The sequence below is a fragment of the Lepus europaeus genome, chromosome 7 (genome assembly GCF_033115175.1).
Source record: "Lepus europaeus isolate LE1 chromosome 7, mLepTim1.pri, whole genome shotgun sequence".
NCBI lineage: Eukaryota > Metazoa > Chordata > Mammalia > Lagomorpha > Leporidae > Lepus > Lepus europaeus.
This window is the reverse complement of record NC_084833.1, coordinates 3862780-3875152: the sequence shown is the minus strand read 5'-3', so window position 1 is coordinate 3875152 and position 12373 is coordinate 3862780. Positions and strand designations below refer to the sequence as shown.

The 12373-nt window shown below is 49.5% G+C and overlaps 1 protein-coding gene across 8 annotated transcripts in view; it reads left to right on the top strand.

Moving 5' to 3' along the window:
- The window catches only part of PPP6R3 (protein phosphatase 6 regulatory subunit 3), a 148571-nt gene that overhangs the window by 93386 nt on the left and 42812 nt on the right, over window positions 1-12373 (top strand). For all 8 annotated transcript variants that reach the window (XM_062195708.1, XM_062195707.1, XM_062195706.1 and 5 more), the window contains exons 8-9: window positions 1950-2063; window positions 11008-11137. In XM_062195708.1, coding sequence (XP_062051692.1) covers window positions 1950-2063; window positions 11008-11137 — 244 coding nt within the window. The remainder of the gene's footprint in view (window positions 1-1949; window positions 2064-11007; window positions 11138-12373) is intronic.

Sequence of the window (12373 nt, the reverse complement as noted above, 5' to 3'; positions counted from 1 at the left end):
TAGGTAAATAGAAGTGTTGGCCAACACGCAGGCGCTTAGCGGTTACAGGGACAGTAGAGCCTGGCAGCTGACTGAAGTTTGTGGGCTGAACATTCGGCTTGAGAAGCAATCTGAGTCTAAATTGAATACCTTACATTCGCTAGCACTGGCCATTTTTGAAGTTGGAAATTCCTTTAAGAGTGTATCAGCATTGGACTTTGTGTCTCTTAACTTCTTACACGAGTGAGCCAGTTAGTGTTCGGGAAGGCCATCTTTGCTACCCCTTTGAACCGCAGGACTGAGCCGTTGTCCCAGACGCATGGGTAGGAGACGCAGCAGCTCCTGAGTGTTACTGACGGCCACGCAGCACTTGGTGTTTGTTTTTGTTTCTAGTTTGGAAGTGAATAGATTTTCTCTCGCTTGTAAATAAGCATTTCTTAAATTTCAACAATGTGAGAACATTCCTTTATCTGGTTTGATAAGCTCAAGCTTAACCTTTTTTTTTTTTTTAAAGATTTATTTATTTATTTGAAAGAATTACACAGAGAGAGGAGAGGTAGAGAGGTCTTCCATCCACTGGTTCACTCCCCAAATTGCCGCATCGGCCAGAGCTGTGCCGATCCAAAGCCAGGAGCCAGGTGCTTCCCCTGGGTCTCCCAAATGGGCACAGGGGCCCAAGCACTTGGGCCATCTTCTACTGCTTTCCCAGGGCAGGCCACAGCAGAGAGCTGGATAGGAAGAGGAGCAGCCAGGACTGGAACTGGCGCCCATATGGGACGCCAGCACTGCAGGCGGTGGCTTTACCCGCTATGCCACAGCGCCAGCCCCAAGCTCAATCTTTTGGTTTATTATTTCTTCTGTATGTGGTGATATTGGCATGTTTAGGTAAGACTCAGAATATAGCACAGCTATTGTTGTATCTTGATAGCCAGATTTGTATTTGTTGGTACTGCCTCATTCTCATCCGTCAGTAGAAGGCTTTCATGGATCCAGGGACCTCCCGTGTGTGCAGAAGTAGAATGGCTGGGGCCTCTGGTAGCTGCTACCTGCAGGCACGGGAGGTGTGAGTGTGGCTGCTCGGTGCTGCCTAAGGAACACATGCATTTCCGGTAGGAGGCAGGACGCGGTCTGCATATTCAGCTGTTGTGTTGTGGTTCTGACCGTTTCCGTGCTACCTGGGAGCACCTGAAGACCACTTCCTGTGGGGGATTCTGTGAGGTCGGATTAGATACCAGTCTTCACTTGCTTGTCCTCTGTGCTGCCCGGGCCTGGTGAGCAGTGGTCAGCTGAGGTCATCCAGTACAGGGAACTGACTTGTCCCTGGAGATGGTGAGCAGCTGGGGACAGTCCTGTACGTGTCACGTTGTGAGGATTCCATTTCTTCATTTACCTGGATCCAGAAGATTACTGAGATCTCAAGATCCCGAGCTTGTCCGTGAGCACTGCCACCTAAATTAACAGACGACCTGTGTTTTCCACGTGTGTGAGAGGCAGGGATGGGCGAGCCTGCCAGGGGCTCCTTCCGGGCAGCTGCCCCGTCAAGTCCGAGCGTTGCTGCTGTGATGGCTAATTTACCAGATTTTGTTTGTGGAGTGAAAAGTGCAACAACTGATGCCCTTTTGATACGTGGTTTGGAGCTCTGTTAGTTACACATTCATGTCTTTGTGGCAAACTTTGAGTCTCGGTTGGGTTTCTTGGTAGAGTGAAGGATGTGTCTTCTGACTTCCTGTGGCTGCCGCCAGTACCACACCACCTTGGTCTTGAGTAGAGGTGACTTCTGCCCTGAAATGAATAAGAACACTCTTCTGTGTTAATAAATACAGGAAGATTAAATGTTGAGTAAAGCAAGCGTGTCCAAGCGTGGCTGAATGCTTGTGTGATACGTAACTCTGTGCCATGGTCTTTTTCTGAAGTCTTTGGCGTTAAATGCCATTGCAGTTAGCACTAAACCATTGATTTTTCTTCCCTAGGCAAGAAATCATGGAGCAGCTTCTATCAAATATTTTCCACAAGGAGAAGAATGAATCGGCCATAGTCAGTGCCATCCAGATCTTGCTGACGTTACTGGAGACACGGCGACCACCGTAAGCTTTCCTTACATTTTACAGGATGAACCCTGTTTGCTTTTCGCTTATTTCAGAGCCAACGGTTGGGGCCAGCCTTGTGGTGCATCAGGCTAAACCTGTTTGTGTGCCAGAATCCCATCATCAGAGTGTAGGTTCTGAGTCTTGGTTGCTCTACTTCTGATCCAGTTGCCTGCTAATGTGCCCGAGAAGGTATTGAATGGTGGGTCAAGTATGTGGTCCCCCATCACCCACGTGGGGGACCTGGGAGAGGTTCCTAGCTCCCAGCTTCAACCTGGCCATCTCAGGGAGTGAAGGAGTAGATGGAGGCTTGCTCTCGCTCGCTCTCTTCCCCTCCCTTCCTCTATGTAGCTCTGACTTTCAAATAGTTTTTAAAAATGAGTAGTGATATTAAAAGCGATTGTGAAATAACAAGTCAGATGTTGAAAAAAATGGAATGAATTCCAGATTATTTTAACAGTTCTCAAAAAATGGGAAAAAGGCAAGTTAGAGTGTTAGCAGTTTTTATGCTATAGCAGCTGGGTACCTTCTCTTAGACATTTTTTTCATCTTGATAAAAGTAGAGTTCTGATTTTTTTTTTTTAATGGATATGGGAGGCTAACAATGGGGTATATGGTTTCCAGAGAACCGCAGAGGGCAAGGAGACACACACACAGAGAGCACGGAGACAGAGGTTCACATGCATACCCCTACACTCTTTTCTTCATGAGAAACACTAGTGACAAGGCGAGAGCAGACAAGGCTTCCTTGTGGCTAGGCCGGGGAGAGGCGCAGCAGCCTTTGGGGGAAATGCGTGATAACCCTCAGGACCCTTCTTTCCTCTGAAGCCACTGAGAAAACGGAGCCGGTAACCCTGAAGACGCAGCTGATGACTGTTTGCAGCGGGAGGAGCAGATCAGAAAAAAGCAGAAGTAAATAAAACCTTCTATCCTGTGCGAGGCAAGAAGACATTCTGGGCCAGGCCGCTAGGGATTCCTTGTCGCTGGAGTAAGGACAGGGCTACTGAGAAAGCCCCACCCCTCAGAACCAGGGGCGCTACGAGTGAGGCTGAGCAAGGCAGCAGAGCTTCCCCTGCACCCCCACCCTCCGGGCTCCCAGGCACCCAGGAACAAGTGGCCACAGCTTGTTGATGGAGGAAGGACTGGCGTGTGGAAGGATGGAGCCTCCCAGGGCCCAGCGGCAGATTGGAAGGGAAGACCACCAGCTGAGAGTGGACACACAGAGTGTGGGTGAAGTCGGGGTCGTCAGTGACAGCGCAGACCTGGTCCAGAGCCTCGTGAGGAGGTTGACTGCTGCCCCTACCTGGAATCCTGAAGGAGGAGGGCTGTGTCCTTCTTTACATACATGCTGCTTACATCTGTTTCTGCTGTCTACACGAGATGGCGAGCCAGCACCCAAAACGGTCAGAACAAGCAGTAAACGAAACTGGACCCAGCACTTTAGAACTACCAGAGGGAATGCAATATAAGTATGAGTCACACGTTAAAGACGTGTGGCATAGCGGGTGAAGTCACCGCCGCAGTGCCAGCCTCCCATATGGGCCCTGGTTTGAGACCTGGCTGCTCCACTTCTGTTCCAGCTCTCTGCTATGTCCTGGGAAAGCAGTAGAAGATGGCCCAAGTGCTTGGGCCCCGCACCCACATGGGAGACCCGGAGGAAGCTCCTGGGTCCTGGCTTCAGATCAGCGCAGCTCTGGCCATTGCTGCCATCTGGGGAGTGAACCAGCGGATGGAAGACCTCTCTCTCTGCCTCTGCCTGTCTGCAACTCTACCTTTCACATAAATAAATAATCTTAAAAAAAAATTTGTAAAAAAAGTAGACAAAATGTGAACAGATGGCAAAATTTATCAGGTGAAGATAATATGGAGGTGCTAGAAATGAAACCCAGCAGCAGGAATGAAAAATGCCTTCAGTCTTCCTGGGAAATGGTGAGGTGGCTGAGTAGAGGAGCGGCATCAGACATTGACGTGGGGCCAGTGTCGTGGCAGAGCGAGTTAAACTGCGCTGCTGGTATCCCATTGAGTGCCAGTTTGTTCCAACTACTCCCCCCAACACACCTTTTTTTTAAAGATTTTATTTATATTTGAGAGATAAAGTCAGAGGGGGAGAGTGGTCTTCCATCTGCTGATTCACTCCCCAGATGACTGCAATGGCTGGAGCTAAACCAATCCAAAGCCAGGAGCCAGGAGCTTCCTCTGGGTCTCCCACATTGGGTGCAGGGGCCCAAGCACTTGGGCCATCCTCTGCTGTTTTCCCAGGCCACAGCAGAGAGCTGGATGGGAAGAGGAGCAGCTGGTATACAAACTGGCAGAGGCTTAGCCCACTGCAGCACAGTGCCAGCCCCTGCTCCACTTCTAATCAAGCTCCCTGTGAATTCACCTGGGAGGGCACCATACAGTAGCGCGAGTCCCTGGGCCCCTGCCACCCACAGGGGAAACCTGGATGGGGTTAGGCTCCTGGCGTCAGCCCGACCCAGCCCAACTATTATGGCCAGTTTGTGAGGGTAAACCAGCAGATGGAGGATCTCTCTCTCTCTAACTCTGCCTTTCAAATAAATAAATCTTTTATTTATTTTAAAAACATTTTAAGTTAACCATAACATAACGATTCCCAGAAGACATTTGCTTGTAAGCTTGAGCGGGTCTAAAAGTGATGGTGAGGCTCTAGGTCAGGTACAGGTGCTCACAAACTTCCTGACACTGTGCTCCAGTAGAAGAGTCGGAGCTCCTTGGGGAACAGCAGGTTCTCTGAGTCTCCGGGGTCTGCAGGCTGAGCCTTTGCTTCTGATCCTCCGTTATGCTGACGCGGCCTGAGAGACAGAGATGAGGGCTCCAGAGCGTAGGCCCCTGTCACCCACGTGGGAGACCTGGATGGAGTTCAGGCTCCTGGCTTCGTCCTCGCCCAGCCCTGGCTGATAAGAGAGTGAACCAATGGATGGAAGAGATTTCTCTCTCTGTGTAGTCTGCCTTTCAAGTAGATGGAAGTAGAACATAGAAATAGAAATAGATAACAGAAAGGACGTTTAAAAGCCGAAGTGATGACATCTGTCCAGAGGAACACTGGAATTCTGGTGGCCAAAGCGAGTAATTTGCATAACAAGTAAGGCAGTGTTACATCGTAACTAGGTTATGAAATGGAGTCATAAATCCACACTGATCTAAATGGTTGTTGAGTAAATGAGTGGAGAGAGAGAACTCTCGTAAGTGCTTAGAGACAAATCCTCAAGGCGGCAGAAGGAAGCTCCCCGTTGTTCCGTGTGGACTGTGCTCCGGGATTTCATTCTGCAGAGTGTCTGTGGGAAAAGCGTGCAGAGTGACTTCACGGTGGGGAAGGCCGACAGCTCCCCCAGCTCAGCAGGCTAAGCCGCCAGGGACGCAGCCTTGGCGTGGTGTGCGGGGACGGCACCTCACCCACACCGCCTGCCCAGTAGGGTTCATAGCCGTGACCAAAGCCTCTGCATGTTGATCAGGTGTTCGGGATGGAAGTCTGTCACAGGCCAGAGCAAACAAGAAACGGGGCACTCGCTGTGCCACGGCTTCCCAGCTGGGATTCCGGAACAGTGAGAACGTCAGGGAGAAACAGGAAATCCAGGCAGAGTGTGGACCTCATGTACCAGCATTGGATTGCCGTTTGTGAGAAGTGTGCAGTGCTGGGGGGTAATCATAGGGGAACTTGATATCAGTTATATGAGAACTCCGTACCGTCTCTGTAATTTTTCTTCATGTCAGAAATTGATAGACGCTGACAGAACATTTGTACAGAGAATTGGTAAGAACATAGGAGACCTGTGCAGCCCCGATGTCAGCCTGACCCGGTGAGACGTGGAACACTGTCCCTGCGGCGGCGGCAGAGGCACGTGCTTCCTGTGTGTACCTGGACTGCACTGTCGGCTGGCGGAGCTCCTGGGAAAATTAGCGACTGGAAGACTTGCACAGTCATTTCTCATCGTTCTGGGGTTCCGGGTCCAGGCACGGGTAGATGTCCTGTCTGGCTCTTCCTGTGAGGACAGTCATCTCACTGACCAAGGGTGCACTCCTGATCTGTGTACCCTCCAGGAGTCCTGTGTCCTGATGCCATCGTGATGGGGTTTGGACTTGCACATGCGAATCTGGGGAGATGTGCAGTTGATAACACCAACATAGACCAGATTCTCAGCCAGAAAACACATTTTAAAATAATAAAAGTCACGTAGCATACATTTAAACTAGACATCAATTTAAAAGAAATAGCCAGTCTCAAATATTTGGAAATTAAAACACACTGAAAAAGAACAAATGATATGGTGGGCTGGCGCTGTGGGGTAGCAGGTGGAGTCATGCTTGGTGGGCTGGCGCTGTGGGGTGGCGGGTGGAGTCATGCTTGGTGGGCTGGCGCTGTGGGGTGGCGGGTGGAGTCATGCTTGGTGGGCTGGCGCTGTGGGGTGGCGGGTGGAGTCATGCTTGGTGGGCTGGCGCTGTGGGGTGGCGGGTGGAGTCATGCTTGTGACTCTGGCATCCCATACAGGTACTGGTTTGTGTCCCGGCTGCTCCACTTCTGACTCAGCTCCCTTCTGTGGCCTGGGAAAGCAGCAGAAGGCGGTTCAAATGCTTGGGCCCCCGCACCCACGTGGGAGACCAGAAGCAGCTTATCTTTTTTTAAAAAAAAATTTGTTTTTTAAATTTTTTAATGAAAAGTAGGGACTAGGAATAAAATAAGAAGGTTGGAGTAAATGATCTGTGAGGGCATCTTTGATTAAAAAAAAAAAGTGAAAGGGGAAACATCACTGTATTCCTAACGGGACATTAACAGAACACTACAACCAGATCAGAGCAGCAGTGTAGATGCAATGGACAGAAGGAGAAGGCCAAAGGTCACAAAGATTAAAAAGAACGGGACAGTCTATGTCTGCTGAAGAAATGAATTCATGCTAAAAACCTTGAATAAAATGTCCAGTTCAGCCCCGGTGGTGGGGCTGCCAAAGACGTAACAGCTCTACCATAATACAGAAGAAGGAACATTTTCCAGTTCATTTTGCTATGCCAATGTTACTTTGAAAGTAGACTACACAAAAATATTACAAAATATAGCAAAATTCCACTAGAGCTTAGATATAAAATTACATAAGAAATTGTAGCAAGTCAGACCTAATAGTATATTAAAAGGATACGTTATAGCCATTTCTCTTGGAAATGAAAGAGTCATTCATCCTTCAGAAATTATATCAGGGCCGGTGCCGTGGCTCACTTGGTCAGTCTTCTGCCTGGGGCGCTGGCATCCCCATATGGGCACCGGGTTCTAGTCCCAGTTGCTCCTCTTGCAGTCTAGCTCTCTGCTGTGGCCCAGGAGGGCAGTAGAGGATGGCCCAAGTCCTTGGGCCCTGCACCTGCATGGGAGACCAGGAAGAAGCACCTGGCTTCAGATTGGTGCAGCGCCGGCCATAGCAGCCATTTGGGGAATGAACCAACAGAAGGAAGACCTTTCTCTCTGTCTCTCATTGTCTATGACTCTACCTGTCCCCCCCCCCCCAAAAAAAAAAAAAAGCAACCTGTATCAGCACACTCATGGAGTCTTTACTAATTTCCATTATGACAAAGCCTTTCATCAAATTAGTAATAGAGAGCAACTTGAAAACTTACAAAGACTTTTTTAAAGAGTCATTGTAGGGGCTGGCACAGTGACATAGTAGGCTAAGCCGCTGCCTGCCTCCCATAAGCAGCAGGCAGTACCGGTTCGTGTCCTGGCTGCTCCTCTTCTGATCTGACTTCCTGCTGATGCATCTGGGAAAGCAGTGGAGGATGGCCCAGGTCCTTGGGGCCTTGCACCCACATGGGAGACACAGAAGAACCTCCTGGCTCCTGGCTTTGGATTAGCTCAGCTCCATCCGTTGTGGCATTTGGGGAGTGAAAAAGTGAATGGAAGACCTTTCTCTCTGTCTCTCCCTCTCTCTGTAACTTTACCTCTCAAAGACATAAATAAAAATCTTTCTAAAAAAATAGTAATTGTAACATCATTCATAATGTCTGAAGACAAAACTGGGGTATCCTAATCTCAGGGAACATGGCTGTCCCCCCCCCCCTTCTGTTCACTGTCATACTGGAAGATCTAGCTAGTGTCAGCACAGCAGGAGTGGGCCCGGGGAGGACACCAAGCTGCATCTGTTCAGGGCGGTCAGGACCGCCTCTGGGCAGAGCTGAAGAATGTGCAGGTAGTACGTTAGCAAGGTGGTGGGATACAAAGTCAGTGTTAAAGATTAAATGCAGCTGGGGCCGGCGCTGTGGCGCAGTGGTTAATCCTCCGCCTGTGGCACCAGCATCCCACATGGGCGCCAGTTCTAGTCCCGGCTGCTCCACTTCCAATCCAGCTCTCTGCTGTGGCCTGGGAAAGCAGTGGAGGGTGGCCCAAATCCTTGGGCCCCTGCACCCACGTGGGAGGACCCGGAAGAAGCTCCTGGCTCCTGGGTTCAGATCGGAGCAGCTCCAGCTGTTGCGGCCAGCTGGGGAGTGAACTGATGGAAGGAAGACCTCTCTGTCTCTCCCTCTCAAAAAAAAAAAAAAAAAAAAAAAATCAGTGCAGCTCAGTGGAGGAGAGGCTGTATGCAGAAGGTGGACAAGCGGTATGTGTGTTGCAGATTATGTAAAAATTAGCTCGCATATTATGTAAAAATTAGCTCGCATCGTAGAACTACATGCAAATTGAAAAGCTAAAAGTTCTAGAAGAAAACAGAAAATTTTGACCCAGGTTAGAAAGAGATTTCTTAGATAAATTGCAAACATGTCATCCGTTTTTAAAAAGTTGACAGGCTATGTTAACATTTAAAAGTTACTCTCTTTGAAGGGCTATTAAAAACAGCCTACAGACAGAAAACATTTATAAAGCACATGTTTAATAAAGGATTTAACATCCAGGTATATAAAGAACACTTAAAATTTAGTAAGAAAACAACCTAAATTTAAGGTCAAAATATTTGAGCAGAGACTTAAAGAATAGTACATACATATCAAATAAATTCGTGAAAAAATGGTCATCATTGTTTGTTATTAATGAATTACAAGTTTAAAAGCACATTAAGATCAGGACACTACTTCTTGACAACGTGTGTTTCCTATGGCTGTTAAGCAAATTACCACAGATGCTGTGTCTTAAAACAGCTGTAGTTTGTTCTCTTACGTGTCTGAATACCAAAAGCCCCAGCGCAGGGTGTTGGCAGGGCCGCAGGGCCCCAGGAGTGAGTGAGTCTCGGCCTCTTCAGGCCTCTAGTGGCTGCTGGCGCTCCTTGGTCGTGGATGTCTGCTTCATCTGCACCTGGCCTCCTCAATGTGTGCCACTGTCTTACAGGGACAGTTGCAACATTGGGTGCCCACTGGGTGATCCAAGAGAATCTTCCATCTCAAAGTCTTTAGTCATAGTTACAAATAAGGTGGCACTCGGTCTGTGGGGGTTAGGACGTGGACAGTCCACCCCATTGCTGAACGAAGCAAGCAAAGTGTGCAGTGCCCAGTTGGTGATGCCTCGCTGCTGGACACAGCCCACGTTGCCCTTGGGAACATGAAGTGATACAGCCTCTTAGGAAAAACATGCGTTTGTCAGTTTCTTATGAACAGTTAACATATTAACCAGCAGTCTTAGCATTTACTTAAGTGAAATAGAATCTGTGCCTCACAAAAACTCATAATTGCCCCAAACTGCAAACAACCTAACACCCTTGAGCGAGTGGCTGGATGCTGGCACATGTGTGCAGTAGCCTGCTGCCTGGCTGATACCTCAGATACCTGCCAAACAAACATTCTGAATGCCATAACTCTTACTGATAGCGACATAGTTCTTGGCTTAGATTTGGCAAATTATTATGCTAAGGATTTCTTAGAAGATCAAATAAAATTTAAATGAGTCATTAAGAAATTTTAATGTGGGTTTAATTGTTATTTAAACACACTTGGTCTAGAATCATGACCAAGAAATTGACTTAATCACATAGAGGGGGAAATATGCATGTACTGGTTTTGTTTTTTAAACACAAGAAATTTCCATATGAATTTAAAGAAGAAAAATACGCCAGTGGTCATAGAACTATGGAATTACAAGGAACTTAATAGCATGGCTCTCTAGGCAGAAACTGTTAAAAAACAACAACAACTTTGTGTTAAACTCTCTACACTTTTTCCTGTGCACATTGATCTCCTCCCTTGTCCTGTGACTGAGTTTCTGATGATGTCACAGGTCAGAGGTCGCAGTAACTGGGGGGTGTTTGCGGTCTGCGCGCACCCTTTGCCTTTGCCTGCATTGCTGCGGTCCTCCCAGGAGGGACCCCGTCTCCAGCAGTGGAACAGATCACTGGCGGTGGAGCCTGTGTGGGCTCAGGCAGTCCGGCTGCAGCAGCTGTGCTGGCAGCCGCTGGCTTGCACTGCTGTGGAGGCAACACAGCACTTAGGTTGGCGTGGATTTGAATCTCGTACGTTTTTAGACCTCTCCCCAAATGTCCTTAATCCCCTTCTGGGAGAACCTCTAATTGAGCTGTAGGAGTCTCGTTCTGCCTCAACTCGGTTCCCTGTTGGGAGTATAGGTTATTATATAGAAGAATACCTTACGCCTTTTAAATAGGAAACAGTGTTGATTATCCAGGAAAAACTGGAACAAGTACAAGCCTGTTAATTGTGAGCGTCCCAGGTCCCCGCTGGCACGTGCCCTGTGAGTTGGGAGTCAGGTCTCCTTTTTGCTTTGCAGGTTCTGTCTGGTTAGATCCTGGTTGTCATTCTGAGTGTCGTGGGATTTCAGAGCTTGGGGGCAGATGTCCATTTTGGTTTTATTACACCTGCTTCTGGTTTGTAGGGTGTGTACCCCTTCTTTTCCTAGCGAGGAATGTTGAAATAGTCATTATTCAGTGAAATAGTCATTGTTGATGTGGAACACTGTGAATGACTTGTTCTGAAATTACAATGCCTCAAGGTGGCTTTGCTTTGTTTCCAGATTTGAAGGCCATGTGGAGATGTGTCCGCCGGGCATGAGTCACTCTGCTTGTTTGGTGAATAAGAGTGTGCTGGAGGCCATCAGAGGGAGACTCTCGTCTTTTCACGAACTCCTGCTCGAGCCACCCAAGGTAGGTGAGCTTCCTGAAGCGTCTGACCGGCCTGAAACTTGGTTTAAGCGAGCGTCTGCTCACTGGAAGCGTGCGGAGCCTGGAGTGGCAGCTCTGGCTGTGAGCAGCCGGCACCAAGGACGTGAGAAGGTGTGCTGCCCGCGGTGTTACTGTTGCTAACCGCGTTTCCGATGGCCTTTTCTGTCTCTGTGACGTAGTCTACACTGGTGAGTGGGGTATTTCTCACGAGACTCAGCTTCTGTCTAAGTCCTCGAGTGCTTGTGCACGTGCTGTGCAGTGAGGGGTCCCCTCCTTCAGTGGCTCGTTTCACATCTTGAGGTGACGTTGACCTTGCGGGAGCTGGTCTTTGGAACTGCAGTCTGCAGTTCAGCGTTGGTGTAGGGTCCCAGCCTGGGCAGCTGCAGCGTGAAGTTCGCGCGTGCAGAAGCGAAGCCTGTGCCGTGGGTGTGGGTTGGCGGTGGCCGCTCTCCACGTGCTCATGTAGGCGCCTGCTTGCTCAGCGCAGACCGCAGCGGGGGCTGTCGGCAGCCCCTGGGGGTGTGCTTCCCCCGCACCCCGCCTTCCTGCTTTGGCGCAGAGGTTTAGATCGGGTCCAAGACACTTCCCCGGAGTCTGAGCTGGGAGGCCTGGTTCTGGACAGTTCTGTTCCCAGCACCAGTTCTCACACAGTCCTTGTCCCCCTGCCTTCTTGTTGGTTGCTGTGCTGCCTAGTGTGTGTGTCGGGCTGGTTGAAGGTTTAGTATACTGTGTAACCATTTGAGAAAAGGCAGGGCCTAGCCCAGGGTCCAGTTCACTTCCAGATTGTCTTTGAAGGGACCTGATGACATCACGGTCCCACCTCTGCACTCAGAGCGTGTGTCGTCCAGCAGGGCCTGTGCCAGCCAGGGTTTTCATTTCCATTCAGCCTGGGCTGGATGGAGTCATCTTCTGGAAAGCCTCTCTGGTGGTGGGAACAGGTACGTCACTGGTACCCTTCATGCCAGCCTTGGGGAGAACAGGAGGGTCAGAAACTGACGAGAAAGGATTTATGAGAAAATCAAGAAATACAAGCAGGGAGATCTGGGAGAGGAAGGTGTGTGAGCAAGGCCCCGCCCTGCCCCTGCCGAGCTGGCCGAGCAAGGCGCCCGCATCCTCCTGGCCCCCGGGGACAAGGAAGCTGGTGTCTCGTTCGGACCTCCCTCCCAGGAGTGAGCGAGCGCATTCGGTTTGTACTGGCTCCACTGTGTGATGCACATA